The following is a 24482-nucleotide window of genomic DNA, read 5'->3' as shown; positions in this document are numbered from 1 at the left end:
ATCAGGTGTTGAGACTGACAGGGAATAACAAGGATGTGCACCAGTCCATGACGTGTATGTTCTGTAGCTGCTATACATCGGGTGTTGAGACTGACAGGGAATAACAAGGATGTGCACCAGTATTGGATGTGGATGTTCTGTAGCTGTTATACATCAGGTGTTGAGACTGACAGGGAATAACAAGGATGTGCACCAGTATTGGATGTGGATGTTCTGTAGCTGTTATACATCAGGTGCTGAGGCTGACAGGGAATAACAAGGATGTGCACCAGTAGTGGATGTGTATGTTCTGTAGCTGTTATACATCAGATGTTGAGACTGACAGGGAATAACAAGGATGTGCACCAGTCGTGGATGTGTATATTCTGTAGCTGTTATACATCAGGTGTTGAGACTGGCAGGGAATAACATGGATGTGCACCAGTAGTGGATGTGTATAATCTGTTGCTGTTATACATCGGGTGTTGAGACTGACAGGGAATAACAAGGATGTGCACCAGTCCATGACGCGTATGTTCTGTAGCTGTTATACATCGGGTGTTGACACTGACAGGGAATAACAAGGATGTGCACTATTAGTGGATGTGGATGTTCTGTAGCTGTTATACATCAGGTGTTGAGACTGACAGGGAATAACAAGGATGTGCACCAGTAGTGGATGTGTATATTCTGTAGCTGTTATACATCAGGTGTTGAGACTGACAGGGAATAACAAGGATGTGCATCAGTCGTGGATGTGAATGTTCTGCAGCTGTTATACATCAGGTGTTGATACTAGCAGGGAATAAGAAGGCGGACACCAGAAATACGTTTCACTCATTGTACATATGTGGGGAATCGAATTCGTGCCTTTGGCGAGCAAATGCTTTTGCCACTTGGCTATCCCACCGTCTCAATGAGCAAAGACAACAGTACAAATCAGATTTGAAGTGTCCATTTTAGAAAAAAAATGAGGATTTACATCTACTTTTTCCTACGTTTTTGTTTGACGTTTACCTTTGAATCGGCCAAGTGTTGCTGCTTTATTCTAATTGCTATTCGGCGGAATTTTAGTATTTTTAGCTCACCTGGTTCGAAGGACCAACTTGAGCTAATGCCATACCGTGGCGTCTGTCGAAACTAACGGAATTTGACTGGAAGCATCCCTAGGTGGTGGGGATACAAAATTGTACAATTGGCGGGGCCGCAATTTATTAAACTGGTTCCATTGTTGGTACGCCACGCAAGCTTAGCGCGATTTAGTTTAGGTAGACAGGAACCCAGTCTAGTGATTTCATGTTAGTCTGCAATCTCGATCCAATCTGATCAAACAAAGAAAAAGGTAAATTCCAGAGCTCGAGATGAGCTGTGTATTTGCGTAAAATACGAATTAAATAAACTGAACTACGCAGAAAAATCAAATCTTAGCGTATCAAATACGCAACCAAAACTATAAATATGCTCTTTAAATAAAAACTATGCTTATATTATAACTATTAGATAAAACGACTGCATATGTTACAGCTGTTAGATAACATGATTGTGTATCAGCCGATCGCCAAATTCACTTAAGGTCAGTTATATTCGGAAAAGCGTTTGCGACAAACAAACTGATAGATGCCAAATGAAAAGCACATCGTACCTCGTCAGTATACATTATACATATTGTATCTTAAAACTTGTGGATACGCAATCAAAATTAACCCGCTGGATGACGAGTTTTCTTGTCTGACGCACATTTTCCTAAGATCAGAAAAGTGAAGGTTGTGCGACAATTACGCTCATGCGGGACTGGATCTACCTCCGGCTATAAGATTACGCAGAGTATTTAATTTCCTATCTGATGGTGTAAATTTAACTGCAGATATTACGCCGGTTTGAACAAAAGATTCTGCTAAGTGTTGTCCGATAATTTATTCAGGAAATTTCGCAGCTTTTTATCGTACACTGGTAAAAGTACTGTGCAACGATTTTTTTTATTTAGCAGCTTTACAGAAACTGTGAGCGAACAAAATTCTGCCTGATATCTGAACGACATAAATATATATCAAATGGAGTTATATGTGTATGTATAACGACATACATTGAATGCAATTGAAATAGCCTGCCGTAAATGACGAAAACTGATTTTTCTCTATGACAGTGGGAGTATGGTTTTATTTAAACTCAGGTCACCTGGTGAGAATTAGCTGTGGGTAAGGACAGTATATTTTCATGGTATTTTGTTCACGAGTAACCAAACTATTCCAATACATATATCGATATTGAAACTGAATACTCCCTTATATTACCGTAAGAAATGATGAAAATGTACTTCATAAAAAAAAAAAGCAATAGCAAAATGAATGGCCCTATCAAAGCTGTAAATTAGATTACAACTTTCTTCTGACTGTGAAAGTGTAATTTGGCTTATGTTTCACCATTATTAATGGAGCACTAGCCTTGTGATGTAATGAAATACTAAAACAATCACACCATTCTTTTTGATGTCATGGCTGGTTTTATGTCTTTGACAACGTCGGAGAAAGACGACACTGGTATTTTGATTGAAAATATATAGCTCCTCTACTTACTTTTTACAATTCTCGGAGAAATAATGTAAACAGTTTAATGTCCTTTGAGCACAATATTTAGAAAAAGGTGAACCTTTTGAATATATAATGCAAAACGAGAGAAATTATTCGTTAATTAATGTGACAACGCGTACCTTCGAATTGTTAGATACCACTGTTATGCATATCAAAGGACCTAAAAAACAATTCCAAGACCAAGACAATTCTCCTTGAAATGTGTGCGTATATTTTAACGAAAAATATTATCCATTTCGTTAAAGTAATATATTCAGTTTTAGTTTTAAAATAAAATGAAACGGCTATTCATGGAAATTGTTTATATGAACTTATAATATTGACTATTACACTCCCGAAAAATACGTCCATGTTGCAGTTACATATACATTTCACCTTGTAACACTTGTCCAAAGGAAAGACATATCATATACGACACTATAAACTTATCAATTTCTTATGTAAACAATGTTCAAACAAACACGAGATTATCAAAGGTTCATTCATACATGTTGTGGCCTATATTTACGTGTGATATCATATTGAACACTGACAAATATCCAAAGTGAAATTAATTGTGTGAAAATATGTATAAGAGATATGCAAAATCTACATCACACTTGAAACTTTAAACAACGGGATACAATGATCGTGTGTGCTTTCATTCAAGGACCTTCACCTTAAGAAACTACCAAATGTGTACAACAATGTTGACTTATGACATCACTACCGGTGACCGACATTTACAAAATGACGTGTTCACAGTCAACAGTACGCGGGATTGTACGAGGTGACTTTCGTTGATTCACGGATCGCATATACATAAATGTGATATGTAAGTAATAAGAAACATTCTGACAATCTGTTTACTGTTATTTGTTGAACATTATATTTTGATTGAAACCAACGGAAAACATAAGAAATTCCGATAAATACCGTTGTCGTTGTGTGTGATTTTGCGTCAGTCATGGCGTCACACAGGACGGTAGCTTTGACAATTTCTGTTGAAAATATCAAACCATAGCAATGTATAGTTTATTTATTCCCTTATTCTTCCTATGATTCTCTTCCCACGCATATTCTGAACGAATAGACAAATGGATAGCTCAAAATAGGGGAAAATGCAACACTGTAAAATCTGTATATTGCTTTGTTTATATTTCAAACAAGTGCAGTTTTTATTTTAGCGCAGCGTTCGTTTTCACACCTAACTTATTTTGCATGATTTTATCTAGGCACTTTGTATTGGTGACGGAGACCATGTGTCATTTGATTCTAAAATGTATGAGGAATTCAATGATGTTTGTATCGCAGCTGAGTTTGAAATACGCGTAATCTTTCAGGCGTCTCATTACCGGTACATGTGAAATGTGATTTTGTAAACACTATCTGATATGGCGGAAAGTTCACAGTATACAAAACTGTGAATTGTATCTGCGTGTCTGATGTATTTTGAATTGTATTCGACTTCAAAGTGAGGTTTGAAGAGGAGAGACATATATGTCCCTTTGGCATCCTGCCCCTGTGTAAAAAAACCAACACCAAATAGCCAAAACCGTATCTATAGCTCTGAATTCATCTGGGAAATCTGGTCAATCGTAAGACGAGAGTGTAAAGAAGGTGTCACGAGCTGGGAAGTAGCTTGATTAAAATGGGAGAGAGAAAATATATATCTCGCCAATCAGAAATATTTATTTTTAAATTTCAGCAGCAATAATATGCAATACATCTCCATAGAAACAGATGTATATTTTACCTTTGTTAAACTATATCGCCTAGATGAGGCCTGTGTTGTACTTGCATATGTCCTGAAGCCAGCATTGTGCCGCCCTGTGAATTACCGATTTCGTATTTAGCAGAGAAAACAGCCGGCAGCTTTGGTGTTTAGACCTAAGCCGGAATGCCGTGACGTCATCGACAGTGTGACGTCACTGTCATTGTACATTTGGCGCCACGTCAGCTGGGCGAACCTCGCCTCGGTCTGAGGTCACCGAGTCGGCGAGATGTAAACAAACAGTTTTTTTGTGTTTCACGATTAATTACATACTTATGACGTAAAACTAACACAGACATTTATAGCGACATGCATGAGTATATCACGAGGTGGGGTGCTTACATACAATTCACACATCATCTCTATTTACACTTAGTTAACAATTTTCTTACCTGATGATGCGAAGTTCCAAACACAACAAATGACAAAATGTCTGAAATAGTTTTTACAAGTTTTATTCATCTCCAAAAACAACAAACAGTTTTACGTAAATGAAGACATATTTACACACGACGACGTGAACGGCACACCACGTCACTGTCAGCGTCCTTCTCCACCGTCTACACAAACACGACACAGACGTCACTGAGCGCCGTGGGACACGAGCAGATCCAACACTGGCGTATGTCCCCTGCGTCTCGCCACGTCGGCCGCTGTCCGCCCCGAGTTGTTCCTGGCGTCGATGTCCACCACGTTCAGTGACAGCACAAACTTCACCGTCTCCAAATGTCCTCTATAACAGGCCAGGTGAAGGGTGTTGTCACCGTCCTCGTCCACCAGTGACACATCGGCCCCTTTACTCACCAGGAGCTCCACCACGTCTCTGTGTCGCCTCAGTGCTGCCCTCATCACCGGTGTCCTGCTCCCCCCTCCTCTACTGTTGATGTCCACCACGTTCAGTGATAGCACAAACTTCACTGTCGCCAAGTGTCCTGCCCAACAGGCCCAGTGAAGGATGTTGTCACCGTTCACGTCCACCAGTGACACATCGGCCCCTTTACTCACCAGGAGCTCCACCACGTCTCTGTGTCGCCACTCTGCTGCCGTCATCACCGGTGTCCTGCTCCCCCCTCCTCTACTGTTGATGTCCACCACGTTCAGAGACAGCACAAACTCCACCGTCTCCAAGTGCCCTCCCATACAGGCGAGGCGAAGGATGTTGTCACCGTCCTTGTCCACCAGTGACACATCGGCCCCTTTACTCACCAGGAGCTTCACCACGTTGCTGTGTCCCCACCGTGCTGCCGGCATCACCGGTGTCCAGCTCCACTTTCCCCGCCTACAGTTGACGTCGATGCCCCGCGACAGGAGCCGCTTCACCTCCTCCAGGTTCCCCCTCCTGCTGGCGACAGAGAGGTCCCTGCAGTCTGCTGGTGATGGAGTCGCTGTAACACAAATTAAACTCTGTACACTTCCAGACATCTTCGTCATACATCTACATGGTTCACACCTCAACGTAGTGATACGTGACACGGTACGTCATCAACCACTTCCACCATGGCTGACAATACAAGGATCAGCTGGTTCATGTAATCAAGGATTACGTCGTCAATGTTTAAAATCTTTCTGTCACATCCAGTTGTTGTAACATTATTCTGTGTATGGCTGGATAGTGTTAACGTTTGATGAACTGAGCTTTATAAGATGATACTGTCAGTAACGTTGCTGTTTGGAAATATTAGCTAGATCTAATAAGATATGGCATTGGAGTATGTCAGTCTGTTTGTTTGCAGTAGTCCAGCAACAAGATGGCGGAGTCGGATAAAGACAGACAGTCCAGTGGCTGACAACATGAGCACCGATCGACACTGGTATACGATGACATGCATGAAGCAAGTCAGAACCCGCACGGGTCTATACCCCAGCTTGTTAATTGTGGAGGGATTAAAGTGTGGGCTTTCTACCTGCTGAGTTGTCCCCAGTGGTCCTTGTGGTCGTCACTGTTGTGCCCTCGGTCCGACTCGGATCACTCGAGGCTGAAACACAGAACATGTTGTTCAGAAAACAATACAAACCACACAAGCATTATACATACACGATATGGCCATTTGACAAATTGTATGTATTTGAATTTTTTACTGATTAGAGCTAGATCTAATACAATTTTAAATACGTTAATCTAAGTAGAGGTAAAACATTACTAAACATATAAGGTAGTCTAGCGACTAACAAATCACTCAAACGACTATCATAAATATACAACACAAACGTTGAGATTGCTGTTCATCTGAGCCGCGCGTTTGTACACGCTTGTTGAATTGAGACTTATGTTGGTACTGGCAAAGCAATTAACTTGTTTCAAGTTATCAGGATAATAATAGATAGAGGTTATCACGTGAATGTGTTTCGGGATGGTAAATATCCTGCATTAGGAATAAACATTGTATTTAGCGAGACTTGGCGAGCTAAATACATAGTGTTCCCAATTATTAAATGATTAGTATTTTATCTGAGTGCCTTAACTTTGGGTGGAATTGTTGTGACAATGAATTGGCCCCTCAAGTTGGTGCGTTATATCTACATTTTAGCATCAATTCTGTGAATAGCAAACCAACATGGTACATACAGGTCAAATACTGAACATTGTTTTCTAATTTTCATTTCCTTCTATATTATTCCTGTGTATTTAAATTATACTCAGGGTTTTGTTGTCAGTGAGAATCAGTGCACATCGTTATATGTATTTTGACCAGGATATGACGCCCACCAGTGTAATTCTAGAGGAAAACATATTTCTTGTCTGTGGACAATGGACATTTTACACAATTGTTACATGTCAAATCGACAACTGTCTTGATGGTTTCTCTGTGTCCTTATTTCCTTTGCCATTTGATGGTAACAGGCTACTAAATGCTGCGACCTATCGTAAATTATTTGTTGTTCCAAGTGACTATGCTTGATGTTTTATTCCCCAAACATTCTCTTAACTAGATTCTGAAACTGGTGAATTTTACATCGTTTGATGTCTCGGGCTATACAGTATTACAAACGTCGAAATACGACATGCCACAGAATAATATTTCAGTGATGACATTTTTATGATGATATACAATGAATGTAAAAGAGCAACAGGTCTACTTGACTAAGCGCGTGTGCAACACAGTGGAAATTCAGTGTCAGGAAAACTCTTTGCAACACATTCCGAGCGGTGGCGGCAGTACATTCATCACAGATCAGCTTACTACACTACAAGATGTTCGATACGATGTTTGGTTGTGTAAAGAAGGGAAAAAACACGTGGCTCTACAAAGTGATAAGTTTGAAATGCCGATTGCCCGTGTGACATGCGCCAAATTGTTTTCGCATTTAACGTCCGTTCTAAATTAGTCATAAAATAATGAACATTTGCCCTTATACATTCTACATTTCTTCGCCATCCTTAAAAACAATGTTGTGCCCTGCAAAATACATTTGTTTCACATAATATTTCCCGTTTTCGAAGAACAAACCTGAGTGTACAAATAATGACGCTGATACATTCGGCCCCGTCTGTAGCGGGGGTATATTTCTGCCATTCTATGATGCAGAACAACGTTTTGAAAAATGCGAGCGAAAAAACGCAACCGACACTTAACTGAATAGATTTAGAATAATATCATATAGTCTTCAGTCTCAGTTGTAAATAATTGTTAATAGTTCTGAGGATGAAACTTACAATCATATTTTCTTTGATAGGCATTTAGAAGTTGGAGTACTAAGTTAGGATAATAATTCTGCATCTAAGAAAATTAATAAAGTTTGCTCTAGCCACATGTGTTGTTTAGTACAATGTAGTTTTGCCCTTAAGTATTATAACGTCAAAGCAACGCAAGCGTCCTCATGCTTTAACTATAATAGTTCAGTAACACTTTGCTTAATTACACCACACACGGGGGTAGAGCAAACTATATTTCTTAACTAAAACTCAACAGTGTGATAAAATGACGTTTTAAGATAAATTAACAGCAGGCAAGGTAACAACAAGTACCTTCTTTCAACGTCTTTGAGAATGCTCAGATGCAAGTTTCTTTACCTAATTCTTTTTCCAGATAGACGTGTGAGATATTAAAAGGCCATTGGCTTTTACCATACTAGTAAACACGCATATTGTATTCCACCATCCCTGTCGCTCACGACCGACCGACTCCGTGGTCTAGTGGTAGAGCGTCAGCCCGGAGAGCGGAAGGTCCGGGGTTCGATCCCGGGCCGCGTCATACCAAAAAACGTTAAAAGATGGTACTTGTTGTTACCCTGTCTGTCGCTCTCGGCTAAAACAAGGACTGGTCACCTCGAAGTCAGTATGTTGTGTCTGAGTGGGGTATTCATGTTAAACTGCGGCATGGTATCTCAGTGAGCTGGCACTATAAATCGGCATCAGTTCGGAATAGTACGTGCATGCACGTCGCTATATAGACTCCATCTATTGACTGTAACGACTTGATCTATTGACTGTAACGTAACGACTCGATCTATTGACTGTAACGTAACGACTCCACCTATTGACTGTAACGACTCGATCTATTGACTGTAACGTAACGACTCGATCTATTGACTGTAACGTAACGACTCCACCTATTGACTGTAACGACTCGATCTATTGACTGTAACGTAACGACTCGATCTATTGACTGTAACGTAACGACTCCACCTATTGACTGTAACGACTCGATCTATTGAATGTAACGTAACGACTCGATCTATTGACTGTAACGTAACGACTCAATCTATTGACTGTAAGATTGTTTGTTTTGTTTGTTGTTTAACGCCGCACTCAGCAATATGCCATTGCCCTGAGACACCATTTTTGTTCATTAAAAATCATCAGACCATGAACTCATATTTTTGTTTTGATCGGAAAATTACCGATAACAACTGACCAGTTACTTAACCTTATCACAAGCAAACACAGCACCGAAGCTATCGCGACGGTAGCCACCATTTTGAATGTTGAATGTGTAAAACAATTTTGGCCGCTGACATAGTGATGAAGTGTTGCCTTGTCGCTGTTACCTTTCGTATTGCTTATATTCAAAATCTGTCCTTAACATGTTATTTGAGTGTAGATGAATGTGCCCAGGTATTTAACTCAGTCACAGCAATAACACATGTGCATGCTTAAGTCCGTTAAGTAGGAGCTAAATCTGTGGGTTAAAGACTCGTTGGCTATCTGAAGTTTGATGTAGTAAGCATATAAACATCATCCAAACATTATTGGGAAATATGATGTTTATAATTTATCGATAAAGGATTTTCAAAAAGCATATCCTGAATGACTATTATTTCGCGCCGCTTTTAACACCACGGTGAGTCAGCTTGATGTGGGAGGAACATCCGAAGTATGGTATGGTGCTGGGTGGAATTCGGCGATCTCTGCACGGCGAACTGCGCCGCCTAAAACGACTGGGTCAACCGAACCTATTCATCAATTTAAAAAGGTGTCGGAGACGGGAATGAATTGGAAATTTTTTTTTTTTTCTTGTCTGTCTGTCCTTTTGTATAAATAATATAATTATATTTACGGGACTAAATGTTATTTAACAGGACTCTCCTAAAAGAGTCAATATTATTCTGCTTGGTCTCTTAGTGGGTAAGCCAGCTGGCTATACAGGTGTACGGAACTGTATCTATACCTGCTGTATACCAGTTAACAGAATATTGATCTATGTCTACAGAGCGTTAGAAACCCCTTGACAATGCGGTTCTGGCAATTCAATCAGGCAGACGAGTTATTTTTTAAATGGAACTCAGAAATGTGGCAATGTTTCATCTTGTGTAGTTATTCTGCGCTGGAACCTTCGGCGTCTGTGATATAACAGCTATAACTCCTGTGTCCATGATCAGAATATATATTTCTGTAGAGCGTTAGAAACCTAGAGACAGTGCTGTACTGTAAACATTCTTCTTCCGACTTATCAGGCAAACAATTGTTTTGAAACGGGACTCAGAACTGTGGCAAGTTTGCTCTCAAAATCATTATCCTTATTCTGAATCCACATTTATTTAAATCATTGGAATGACCATGTAAATGGGGTTAGGGGGTTGTGGGCTGAAGAAGTCGTGGATGCCGATGATATGAAGCGTCTGTCGGTGTGCAGTGTTGGGATCAAGTACATGTGAAGCATCTTTCGGTGTACAGTGTTGGGGTCAAGTACATGTGAAGCGTCTGTCGGTGTACAGTGTTGGGGTTAAGTACATGTGAAGCGTCTGTCGGTGTACAGTGTTGGGGTCAAGTACATGTGAAGCGTCTGTCGGTGTACAGTGTTGGGGTCAAGTACATGTGAAGCGTCTGTCGGTGTACAGTGTTGGGGTCAAGTACATGTGAAGCGTCTGTCGATGTACTGTGTTTGGGTCAAGTACATGTGAAGCGTCTGTCGATGTACAGTGTTGGGGTCAAGTACATGTGAAGCGTCTGTCGGTGTACAGTGTTGGGGTCAAGTACATGTGAAGCGTCTCGATGTGCTGTGTTGGGGTCAAGTACATGTAAAACGTCTGTCGGTGTACAGTGTTGGGGTCAAGTACATGTGAAGCGTCTGTCGGTGTACAGTGTTGGGGTCAAGTACATGTGAAGCATCTTTCGGTGTACAGTGTTGGGGTCAAGTACATGTGAAGCGTCTGTCGGTGTACAGTGTTGGGGTCAAGTACATGTGAAGCGTCTGTCGGTGTACAGTGTTGGGGTCAAGTACATGTGAAGCGTCTGTCGGTGTACAGTGTTGGGGTCAAGTACATGTGAAGCGTCTGTGGATGTACTGTGTTTGGGTCAAGTACATGTGAAGCGTCTGTCGGTGTACAGTGTTGAGGTCAAGTACATGTGAAGCGTCTGTCGGTGTACAGTGTTGGGGTCAAGTACAGGTGAAGCGTCTGTCGGTGTACAGTGTTGGGGTCAAGTACATGTGCAGCGTCTGTCGGTGTACATTGTTGGGTCAAGTACATGTGAAGCGTCTGTCGGTGTACAGTGTTGGGTTAAGTACATGTGAAGCGTCTGTCGGTATACAGTGTTGGGGTCAAGTACATGTGAAGCGTCTGTCCGTGTACAGTGTTGGGGTCAAGTACATGTGAAGCATCTGTCGGTGTACAGTGTTGGGGTCAAGTACAGGTGAAGCGTCTGTCGGTGTACAGTGTTGGGGTCAAGTACATGTGCAGCGTCTGTCGGTGTACATTGTTGGGTCAAGTACATGTGAAGCGTCTGTCGGTGTACAGTGTTGGGTTAAGTACATGTGAAGCGTCTGTCGGTATACAGTGTTGGGGTCAAGTACATGTGAAGCGTCTGTCCGTGTACAGTGTTGGGGTCAAGTACATGTGAAGCATCTGTCGGTGTACAGTGTTGAGGTCAAGTACATGTGAAGCGTCTGCCGGTGTACAGTGTTGGGGTCAAGTACATGTGAAGCGTCTGTCGGTGTACAGTGTTGGGGTCAAGTACATGTGAAGCGTCTGTCGGTATACAGTGTTGGGGTCAAGTACATGTGCAGCGTCTGTCTGTGTACAGTGTTGGGTCAAGTACATGTGAAGCGTCTGTCGGTGTACAGTGTTGGGTCAAGTACATGTGAAGCGTCTGTCGGTATACAGTGTTTGGGTCAAGTACATGTGAAGTGTCTGTCGGTGTACAGTGTTGGGGTCAAGTACATGTGAAGCGTCTGTCGGTGTACAGTGGTGGGGTCAAGTACATGTGGAGCGTCTGTCGGTGTACAGTGGTGGGGTCAAGTACACGTGAAGCATCTGTCAATGTACAGTGTTGGGGTCAAGTACATGTGAAGCGTCTGTGGATGTACAGTGTTGGGGTCAAGTACATGTGAAGTATCTGTCGGTGTACAGTGTTGGGGTCAAGTACATGTGAAGCGTCTGTGGGTGTACAGTGTTGGGGTCAAGTACATGTGAAGCATCTGTCGGTGTACAGTGTCGGGGTCAAGAACAGTCACAGAAAACCATCTTCGAAGGCAACTGAGGGCTGCTACAGGAACAAATGTCAGTGACCAAACCACAAGAAACCGTATGAGGGAAAGAAACATCAGGCCCCGACGTCAAGCCGTTAGACCGCTTCTTCTTCCTCGTCACAGAGCAGTCAGAGACGCATGGGCACGGCAACACCGGCAGTGGACAAGAAAACAGTTTTCAGCAGTTCTTTTTTCTGACGAATCTCGGTTCTCACTGAAACATTATGACGGTTGTGTTCTTGTCTACAGACGGCGTGGGGATCGTTTTGCTGACGTCAACGTCCGTGAGCACAATCGTTTTGGGGGTGGTAGTGTCATGGTGTGGGCCGCCTTCTCATCTCATCACAGAACCAATCTGTACGTCATTAACGGGAATTTGAATGCTGTTCGCTACAGGGATGAGATTCTGATACCAATGGTGATTCCTTGTCTTCATCGAATAGGCCCGCAGGCGGTTTTCCAGGATGACAATGCTGGACCTCATCGTGCACGCATAGTCACTGACTTTCAGGGACAAAACAATGTTACTCGCATGGAATGGCCAGCATATTCTCCTGATATGGCACCCATTGAACACGTATGGAATCTGTTAACGAGACGTGTTAGAGAGAGCCACCCTCCACCTCAAGATTTGCGCCAGCTTCCTCAATGGCTGAGTTTGGAGTGGCATGCTATCCCACAGAACACACTATAGACATTAGTGACATCCATGAGGCGTCGTTGTGTTGCATGTGTGGCTGCTAGGGGCGGACACACTCGTTACTGACTTTTCTCTCTTTGCCTGGATTTCCAATTTTGACCCCAGTGACATTATTGACATCAACGCTTGTTCACGTTATGAAATGTAGTGGGTTGTTCATGATTCTTTCGAGGGCACGGGCGGCCCAGTCGTCTAAGGCGCCGAGATTCGCTGTGCAGAGTTGCGTCCCTTGGGCACGCCAGAAACCGTGGGTTCGAATCCCGGGTCGCCCCGATTATGTTTCTAGGTTTGTCAGCATCATACCGTGCTCGTGGGTTTTACCGAAGTGGTAAACGTCTAAGACCTGCATCACTTCGGGCTTTCCTCCCATAAGAAGCTGACACGCCGTGATATAACTGGAATACTGTTAAAAGCGGCGTTAAAACCAACTCACTCACACTCACGTTATGAAATGTAATGGATTGTTCATGATTCTTTTTACTGTATACTCGATTATTATTGATTTACTACACATGTCTTCGTCTTCTGTTCCTTTTTTATTTTAAGTGCAAACATATCAGTGTTCCCTAACTGTTTTTGAGTAGTATAGTTAGCCTAGTTTAGAGTTTGCGTATAAATGAAGCAGGATTAGAACGCTCCTGTATATTTTCACCCTGTATAAATGTCGTGTTACTAAAAACTTATTTAAGAGACGCGCATCTTTTCTAGTTTTTACCTGAGTCATGCACTCTTTTCTATATTGTAATGAATATTGGTGGGAGTATTCATACCGACGTTAACCTATGTACCCGGGTATTGGTTGTCCCGTCTTTGAAAACTCTCCAAAGGAAATAGGATCTTGGCACATTGATATTATGATCAGAAGGACGATGTGCTTTGAAAAAAAGACTGCCAGAGACAGACGCTAAACGGTTTCGGAACGAAACCCTAACGCCTCAACACACACGAAACTTTTCACACAAACATTCCTCCGTGCACGTGAGCTGGAAAGCTCTCTACGCTTGCTGCACTGCAATATCTCTGATCAGAGTAGGAATGCGTCGTCTACAATGTAATGAGGTGAGGTGAAATTGGGTTTAACATCGCGTCCAAGATTATTGCACTTACATAGCGACGTGCATGCACGTGTGTGTGTGTGTGTGTGTGTGTGTGTGTGTGTGGCTGCTTGTACTAGACCGGACTGATGCCGATTTATAGTGCTAGCCCACTGAGATACCATGCCACAGTTTAACATGAATACCCCACACAGACACAGTATACTGACTCCGAGCCGACCAGTCCTTGTTTTAACTCCTTAATGCCGAGCGCCAGACAGGGTAACAACAAGTACCATATGTTAACGTCTTTTGGTATGACGCGGCCGGGGATCGAAACCCGGATCTTCCGCTCTCCGGACGGACGCTCTACCACTAGACCAGGGAGGCGGTCTACATTGTAATGAACGCCTAAGAGTTATTGTCATTCTTGAAACTGGCGGAAGTCAGTGTTTAGCCAATATGTTCAATGTTTTCTGCTTTTTTCAAAGGAAATAATATATTTCATGCATCTTTTGCATGGACTCATTCATGGACATCTCAGTTTTCTGAGACAGTTTTATGTAGGATTACACTGTTATGTGTCAGTGTATTTTATTGTTTTACACATTTATAACACATAAAGTTTAGACACAAGTTAAAGGCCGAAGAAGACATATGAGAAATTACTGCTAAAAGTCTCACCTCCTGCAACACCAGAAAACGAAGGGGGCGATGTTGTGAATGACACCTGCGACAACGACGATGTAGTCAGCGACCTGTCAGTAACATTGACCTGTTTAATATCTTCTCTCATCACACAGCTTGTATTCAGTGTCACAATGTCCTCTGTAAGACCAGTGATTACTTGATTTGAATCATGTAGGTCATCAATGGTCTGATTTAGTTGAATGTTTAAACTCTGAATGTCAGTTTTTAACTTTTGCTGCATTTCCTGCAAGCCCTCCCTGTATGATTGATCATCATGGGTGCGCGCTTCTATCTCTTCTCTCCTCACACAGCTTGTATTCAGTGTCATTAGGTCCTCCCTAAGAACAGTGTTCACCATCTTTGCATCACGAAGACCAGCTTTCGTCTCATTCAGCTGCAGCTGTAAACTGTGAATGTCAGTGTTCACCTCGCTACGAAGTTTTTCAAGACTTTCTTTGTAACTGTCTCTTTCCTTTTCTACACGTCTGAACTGTTGTGTTACTGCCTGAAGTTGTGTTTTTGTGTATTGTACACTGACTCTCAGTCTGTTAACTACATCAAGAATATGTCCGCTCATAATATTCCTAATGTTATACTCCTTCAGGATGCCGGTAATCGCTTGTTCCACTAGAGGATTTATCAGGGCAGGAATGAACGTGTCAGTCAGTTGATTTTTCAGTGATGACTCCCACGTCCTAAAGTGGTTTTTCATACCAGTCTTAATATTATCAACTCTTCCTTTCCATGCTTGGATACTTGCGGTCAGGACTCTCACTTGTCCAGTCAAGTCGGTCAAATTGGTATCAGCATGGGCGTCTCTGACACCACACAAGAACACAAAACTGATGAATACAACACTTGTTAGTTCCATCATGCAGAGATATGTTTAGCTCGCCGCAGTTACGAGAAGACTGACTTGGTGCTGGATCAACATCGCACTTAGCCTGAAGTGTTTGACAAAAAGCCAACTCAGGAATGCTCTGACAGAAAATTCCTGTGCGTTCATGTGGCACCACAGACACAAATAAGGCAGGTACCCTCATCAGGGTATTGTGTTACATACCAAGTATGTTGCCACAATAGCCTCGTGTTGAGAGTAATATTACTATTGAAGTAACTTGAAAAATATTAGATTTCTTGTTTACTTTAACTAATCTCGATCCAAACCCTTAACATTAATAATGTGCGTAAATTACCTCTCTTTGTTTCACGCTGCGGAACTTACTTATTGCCCATCCCCGACACCAAGGTCTATATGTCCAATGTACAACATATACCTTTGATCCACCCGTAGCAGACACCCAGGCCTCTATGCCACATGCAGTCTCACATATACCTTTCTCCTCCAATCCCCCACCATGGCTAACAATCATTCTGTTTCTTAACGAAGACATTTGGATGCAAGTCGTTTGATAAGGCTAATACACATGTTGATTCCTTGTGATCGAAGCTACAGATCATGAACCAATCAAATTGGTATATCGAGATCTGTTCATGGCCATTGTGGGGAGGTTAAAATGTGACACGTTTGCGCAGTGGAGCTCTTCAGGTGAAATGTGCCGGGACAAAAATCAAGTTTAGTCTGACAAACGTTTTACCAGAAAGGATGATGAATCAACTACTGTTGAAACGAACACATATTTATTCACTTGCCCGTTGACCTGCTTCCAATTCAATTAAAGCTGGTTATGTCAACATCGGAGTGAAGATGTATGTCCCCAATACACACGCACACTTACATCCCATGGTTTGTCTTCTTTATGGTGACAACCATGAACGTGCAGATTGTCCTCAAGATTTGAAATGTTCAAACTGTGATGGGCAACACATGGCCACTTCCAAGTTCTGCCCTGTTTATCAAACAGAAATCAAAATTCTTAAACTAACAAGAACGAAACATTAGCTTTGCCGTCGCCAGGCAACTTATTTTTACTCTAAATTCTTCTTCTGCTGTAGCCAAATCTGCCACAACCTCTTTGTCTGTTCTGTGTCGGACTGAGTTGACATTGGTCAAGTCTGATCAACCTGTCGTAGCTTCGTCTGTCATGCTGGCAATCAATCCGAATCGACATATTCTTCCTTTCAGGCTGATACTGAGACAATTCATGTCGAACCAGCAAATGCAGAACAAAATCTATCAAAAAAAGAAAGAAAAAGGGGAAATAAAAATTAAATGTCCATCAAACACCCAATACCCTCTCATCCTCGGAGATTATGTCTCCTCAACCGCGTTGGTGCTCATGTTCACATGAGAGATAACCATTTGAGCCTCAAAGACTCAAGCATCAAATATAATACAATGGAACTGAGAGGACTTAGGAATAAATATAATTTCTTACAATTATTAATTCAAGATTTCAAACCAGGTGCAATATGTTTACAAGAAACATACAATAAAGACACTGATATTATCAACTAATTATCAACTCCTGAAGCATTTACCAGAGCCATGTTTAGAATCCCTTTTCGTTATTTTTGATGACATATGGACATCAGGTAAGTTTCTTTCCTCATGACGTCAAAGCTATCAAAAAAAGAAAGAAAAAGGTGAAACAAAAATTAAACCTTTCTGCCACACATTAATTACTTAAAAAATAAATGTCTGAAGCCACTTGCTCCATTGAAAGTCGTTTCTGATTCAAAGCGGGGAGGGGATCAGAAAACCCTCCTCCAACTGTAGAGCGCTCTAGACTGGATTACATCTCAGTCGTATATGGTTGAGGTTGTAAACGTGAGTTTAAAAAAACAAACTAGATTCGATTCATCATCAGAGACTAAGGCTCTGCCTTTGAGCCTTTAGAGCTTCTCTGAGACAAAGTCAGTATGTGGAGGCTGTTTTCTTTTAATCCTCTATATACAGAATGCTGTAATAAAAAGGTCATCTCTTACTCTACTCATCAATACTCTACTGCTGTCACATTTAGTCGCCCCATGTTGGAGGTATAGAGAATAAGAAACTCTATCGGTGCTGTAAGGAGCATGGCATTGTAGCGCCACACTAACACACCTGTTAGGCGAGACATACATGTATAATCGACGTCAGTACTCTGCATGTCAGCTTGACCCGTTTGAACATTGGGACACTTAGATTTAGTAAATTGCATATTAGTTATTTATGGAAACATTAATAGGCATCAGATGTTTCAGGAAACAATTCTGATATATGTTTCCGTTTTCAAAATACTACCATGGTTTAGATTAACATGTTTGACATAAATTCATACACGACCTCTTGTTTCCTTAGTGAATTATTTGTTTCATGCTTTGATGGTTAGTTCTTATGAACTTTAGGGGGCACATGACATTTGTGTACAGCTAACACATCCGACTAACTATAGATGTCTTTTTCATGATATTAAAATTAGTTTAATTCTCTCAAGAAGTTGGCCTCACACATGGTGAGATAAGGGCGGGTTGCGTTAACTCCAACCACACCCTTATAATCTGGTGATGGAGGCTAGCCGCAAGTCTATGTAACCGAAATCTCGCGATCACACTTGCTTCACGCTTACCGGCACTTCTCAGTGGCTCCCCGCACACATCACATAGCAGCCTTCCCTTACTTACAGATCGCTATGCAGGAAACGTTGACCCAGTTTCGTGTTGGAAGGAAAATAACTTTTTCAACAGGCTGATCAACTTACGTGTCAGACTGCAGCAGTCCACTAAACGTCAGGGAGGTAACTCTTACAGAGAAGTATGATTCGTGGTTACATAAAACATGCACACTCACACAAATACGCACACATATGTTGCAAACATTATCATGGGCCAAGAAAACAGTTTCTATACCATTCCATTCTGAAAACACTTTAAACATATATCATGTATACCACTAAGATTATGTCAACCTAATACCTATTGTGTCTTGAAAACAATAGCAGGTGAGGAGAAATTGTGTTTAACGTCGCGTCCAAGATTATTGCATTTATATACAGCGACGTGCACGCACCTGTGAGTGTGTGTGTGTGTGTGTGTGTGTGTGTGATGGCTGCTTGTACTTGTCCGGACTGATGCCGATTTATAGTGCTAGCTCACTGAGATATCATGCCGTAGTTAAACATGAATACCCCACTCAGATACAGTATACTGACTCCGAGCCGACCAGTCCTTGTTTTAGCCCCTTAATGCCGAGCGCCAGACAGGGTAACAACAAGTACCATATTTTAACGTCTTTTGGTATGACGCGGTCGGGGATCGAACCCCGGACTTTCCGCTCCCTGGGCGGACGCTGTACCTTAGGACCACGGAGACTGTTAAAACAATAGAAAATGTTTCAGGAAGTCATTGCCGGAAAACGCATCACTAGTTTTGCTTTGAATTTCTGATTTTTTCTGTTTCTACTTATTATTACCTAAATATTTAAACTCATGCCATGTTCTCATATCCTGATTCTGAGTTTACATTTTGGTTTACCTTCTGGGATACATGTGTGCACTTTCTGACAGTACAGGTACTTACATGGCATCAGTAGGTATGTATCTACAGAATATCTTTGCCCTGTGTTGATCCTCTGGCGAAGAGACATCTGGCATACATGTTGCGACTTTTGCGCGTCTTTAGACATCCTCTTCAGTGAGCATACGATTTGCAGTTATCCGGTGCTCAAAAGTCCTTCAAAAGTAAAATTGTATTTATGCATAGGAAATGCGATTCCTAAATTGTTATCTTCATGTAATTTACATATTCAACATCCGAATGTAAGTGAAATAAAAGTCAACATAGTCCAACATAATTCTATTTTTCAACTCACACATCCTTATTGTGGTATGTGTTCCTATGATTCTTCTTTTTGTTACATTTGACATATATAAGAAAAAATTAAATGCAGCAAAGAGGGTTTGTGTCATCCCGGTACGGCCAGACTCATGTGACATTAGAGGAGGGCACCTGTCACCTCGACACGCATCCCCGACAGCAGATGAGACGAACCCACCAAGAACTTCCAGGAATGTTGTCTGAGTGGCTCTGTGTCTTGCGCTACAGCTGATACGTCTACAGTCTATTTTCATATCCACATTTCCTGCAGATAGGATAGTTAGGGCATGCGTGGGAGGGGTGTTCCAATTGGTGGCAGTGTGTGCATTGGCTTTTGTTTTTCTCTCATTGTGTGGACTTAATATTAGATTGCGCCGAAGGCGATAGATGTAGGAAGGGCTGTTCATGGAAATGTAAGGAAGATTGTTTGTGTTGTTTGTCTGTTGTGAATTTGCGTTTTCGTGTTGGTGTTTTGGAAGTCTGTCTATTGGTGTTGTGTGTATTCCGTTGGTGAGGTTAGGTGAAATGGTGTTTAACGTCGCGTCCAATATTATTGCACTTATATAGCGACTGCATGTACGTGTGTGTGTGTGTTTGTTCGGCTCATTGTACTTGTCCGGACTGATGCCGATTTATAGTGCTATCTCACTGAGATACCATGCCGCAGTTTAACATGAATACCCCACTCAGACACAGTATACTGACACCGCGTCGACCAGTCCTTGTTTAAGCCCCTTAATGCCGAGGCGGTCCGTTTATTCCGTTGTGTGTTGTGTTGTGTCATCAGTGTGTGTGTGACCACTTGTACCTGGCTCAGCAATCTAGGGTTCGCCATCTGTGATGGGTATTATCTGTGCTGTGTGCTGTGTTGTGTGTTCTGTGTGATATGTGCTGTGTTCTGTGCTGTGGGCTTTGTTCTGTGCTGTGTTCTGTGCCGTCTGATGTGTTGTGTGCTGTGTTTTGTGTTCTGTGTTCTGTGTTGAGTGCTGTGTTTTGTTTTGTGTTCTGTGCTGTGTGATGTAATGTTCTGTGTGCTGCGTGCTGTGTGCTATGTTCTGTGCTGTTTCCTATGTTCTGTGCTGTGCAATGTGTGTTGTGTTCTTGGCTGTGTGATGTGTTATTTGATGTGTTCTTTGCTGTGTTAAGTGTTCTGTGTGATGTCTTCTTTGGTGTATTCTCTGCTGTGTTAAGTGTCCTGTGCTGTGTTATGTGTGATGTGTGCTGCGTTCTTAGCTGTGTGCTGTGTTCTGAGCTTTGTGCTGTTCTGTGTTCAGTGTTCTGTGCTGTGTGATGTGTTCTGAGCTGGGTGATATGTTCTGAGCTGTGTGCTGTTCCGTGTTCTGTACTATGTTATGTGTTCTGTGTTGTGTGATGTGTTCTGAGCTGTGTGCTGTTCTGTTTTCTGTGTTCAGTGTTCTGTGTTCTGTGTTCAGTGTTCTGTGTTCTGTGTTCAGTGATCTGTGTTGTGTTCTGTGTTGTGTGCGGTGTTCTGAGCTGTGTGCTGTTCAGTGTTCTGTGTTCAGTGGTCAGTGTTCTGTGTTCAGTGTTCTGTGTTCTGTGTTCTGTGATGTGTGCTGTGTTCTGAGCTGTGTTCTGAGCTGTGTTCTGTGTTCTGTGATGAGTGCTGTATGACTTGTTCTATGCTGTGTTCCGTGTCCTATGTGCTGTATCACATGCTGTTTGCTGTGTGAAGTAATCTCCGTGCTCTGTGCTGTGTGTTTGGTGTTTTTTGGTGTTCCATGCTGTGTTCTGGCAAAATGTTTATTTTTATTACGCCACGCGAATGCAACGTTCATGCATGTATATGGTTTGACAACCAATGACAGTGTGTGGGGACGGGGGTCATATAAACACATTGGTTACAGCTATAACGATAGGTATACCTACTATGTCTGCAGTAGACAATATGTATTTGTTTTCTACATAAACGATAGGATGCTAACAAGCTACATAATTTTGATGAAAAGGTATTGTTATAGAAAAAAACAAAACATGTAAGACTGTAATTTGTGATAGCGTCGAGCGCACGAGTGTGCACGTTCCTTGTGGAAGATAAATATGTGCATCATGTTTAGTGTTTTGTACAGTGTTCTGTACTGTTTGCTGCGGCATTAGCTGTGTTCTGTGTTCTGTGTTCAGTGTTCTGTACTGTGTTCTGTGTTCTATGTTGTGTGATGTGATCTGAGCTGTGTGCTGTTATGTGTTCTGTGTTCTGCATTAATGTTCTGTTCTGTGCTGTGTGCTGTGTCCCGTGCTGTGTGCTGTTCTGTGTTCAGTGTTCCGTGCTGTGTGCTGTGTTGTGTGATGTGTTCCGTGCTGTGTGATGAGTTATGTGTTGTGTTCTGTGTTCTGTGTGTTGTATCATGTGCTGCTTGTTGTGTCACGTTATGTGTTCTGTGCTGTATGATGTTTTCTGTGCTTTGTTCATGGTTTTGTGCTGCATTCTGTGTTCCATGCTGTTCGCTGTGTCATTAGTTGTGCTGTTCTGTGTTCTGTGTTCAGTGTTTTCTACTGTGTTCTGTGTTCCATGTTGTGTTCTGTGCTGCTTCCTGTGTTATGTGTTCCGTGTGCTTTGTGTTGTGTGTCATGTTCGGTGTTCTGTGTTGTGTTATGCGTTCTGTGTGTCCATGTGTTGTTTGCTGTGTGAAGTAATCTGCGTTCTCTGTGCTGTGTGTTGTGTTCTGTGCTGTGTTCTGCGCTGTGTTATGTGCTGTGTTCTGTCAAACTGTTTATTTTTATCCAGAAAGAAGCCATACACGCCACGCACACAATGTGTATTTGTTTTCTACATAAACGATGATATGCTAACCAGCTACATAATTTTGATGAAAAAGTCTTGCTATAGAAACCATATGACAATGTTATATGTGATAGCGACGAGCACGCGAGTGTGCACGTTCCTTGTGGAAGATAAATATGTGCATCTATTTCACGTTAATGATGATTCCAGGCATTTAGGTCAACAATGGACTTGAAGTTAGCATTGTGATCTGGAATCGGGAAGAGGATTGAGTCGCCTAGAGCGTTTTCCTACATAGTAAGACAGCCTTGTTGGGATTCCAATACTGTCAGGCCTCGGTTTGGGGAATTAGCTATTGGGAGCTAGCCTTGAAACAAGAGAGAAGAGAGCTGTGAGGTCCTTAGGGTTTATTCAAGCAAGTGTCGTATCATTCGAGTTACATCAATTTATATATAATAGTGACATACAATGATAATAATGATCATAATATGCTAACACAGTGTCCATCTCATAAAGGCATAATAATAAAAGCAATGTAATTAATATTGGAGTATGTACGGTAACATTATACAACATATGCGGTATTTACCAGTATAATAACGGTAATGCCAAATAACATTTCTTAAAAGCCAAATTGAGAAGTCGTAACATTTTAATAGAGCATGTACGGTAGACTGCACCAACTGCTTTGATGAGGAACATGACATTTACTTATGAAAAGACGATAAAAATTAATATTTGTAGTTTCAGTCATAATTATCACAACATAATAATTTCGGCAAATACAGAAAGTAAATACTTGATCCAAATAAAGATACGAATGTACGCGGTAGAAGATATAGCTCAGTTTTAGTTAGAGTAATTATTAGTTTTAGTAGTGATTACTTTGGTGACTACGGTAATGAATCACCGCGGCTATGTTGCTATTGACTACGCGCATTTCCTACATATATACGGAGCTAGACGATAACAGCTAATGGAGTTAATACGGCAATTGTATACTTGAACGGTGCGCGTTTGAATGTACGTCATTATGAAGTATAAAAGACTACTGCACGGAAATATAAACTGTATATGCATCTGGCATTTTGAACAGATGATGTTAGACATAGAAGGGGAATATAATTATGGATGTCGAAATATAGGAGAGAACTATTGGTGCCGCATATTAATGACACATAAACTGGAGGAGCCCACGACGCATTACACTTCAAATAACACCGGGAAGTTACTGTGTATTAAACAGTAAATAATATATATAATGAACAGTCATTTAGAACTTGTACACAGTAGATTGAGAGTTACGATATGGCAGTACTGATTCAACTTTATAACATTTTCTAGACAATAATAACAATGAAATAAGAAGTTTAGTCATAAAATAAGAATATTTAAATGTTTCTTACCTTGAAACAAGAGAGAAGAGAGCTGTGAGGTCCTTAGGGTTTATTCAAGCAAGTGTGCTGAGGACCAAAACCCAAGGAGTTATATACCCCCACAGCTCTACTCTTATCACATTAACAATTACTTTGAAGTTGTAATTTCGGTCTCTGTTATCTGCCCTGGGCTGTCAAAGTTGACTACACAAAAGCAGGTGGTAATAGAATGGTATCAGTATTGCCTGAGAAGAGTTTATTTTAATTATAGTTTAAGATGGTGGTCATAACCTGCGCCAGCTGGTAACAAAACATTTATCAAGAGAACAAGGGCCGGGGCGGACGTACGCGCCGACTTTATCTATGATTACGTAATTTACTGTTCGCGTGAATGAGCTTGCCAAGGAGCAGCCGTCATGGTCGACCAGTGGTGATAAAAACGAGAAATACTGGTCTAGCGACTTTCGAATTTTAGAATTTCCTAGTTTAAGTTTAATTTGTTAAAAATATAAAAAGTGTAATGAAACATATGCACTGTAACAATACCCCTGTGCGTCATGGAGCTTTTGTCCTCAAAAGCCAAAAGAAAAGGATTAAAATGAAGCGAATATACATAGTTAATCAGAATACAATGATACAATAGATTACGTTGGACATGAACAAATGTTTGCATGAAGATAGTTTGATCAGTTGAAAACATAAGGCACACGATTTCCATTACAAAGATTCTGAAACATACCTACATATTAAACTACAAGAAAAATGACAATTTGAAGTAATGAACAAGCATTTCTGTGAAAAGGAAACCGGTTAACAAGAACATACATAATATGAGGAAAGGTTGTTGTGTGATGAGGGAGTTTTTAGCGTTCCCCAACAATTTGCCCTTACACTGTCAAACATTTGACATCACGCTAGGTCTACGACTTGAAAGTATCCGTGGTGAAATATTAGGAT

At 41.4% G+C, this 24482-nt stretch overlaps 1 protein-coding gene across 1 annotated transcript; it reads right to left on the bottom strand.

Moving 5' to 3' along the window:
* Nucleotides 1-4760: 4760 nt before the first annotated feature.
* LOC124117636 (ankyrin repeat and KH domain-containing protein 1-like) lies at nt 4761-15703 on the bottom strand. Its single transcript, XM_046479613.2, has 3 exons — nt 14646-15703; nt 6225-6296; nt 4761-5705 (listed from the first exon to the last, which is right to left on the bottom strand). Exons 1-3 carry the CDS (start codon nt 15523-15525, stop codon nt 4903-4905), a joined length of 1755 nt encoding a protein of 584 aa, XP_046335569.2. The 5' UTR covers nt 15526-15703; the 3' UTR covers nt 4761-4902.
* Nucleotides 15704-24482: the final 8779 nt, after the last annotated feature.

Source organism: Haliotis rufescens, unplaced genomic scaffold (genome assembly GCF_023055435.1).
Source record: "Haliotis rufescens isolate VD_foot unplaced genomic scaffold, xgHalRufe1.0.p SCAF_176, whole genome shotgun sequence".
Lineage (NCBI taxonomy): Eukaryota > Metazoa > Mollusca > Gastropoda > Lepetellida > Haliotidae > Haliotis > Haliotis rufescens.
Note: the sequence above shows the minus strand (reverse complement) of the source record. Positions and strands in the feature narration are given on the sequence as shown.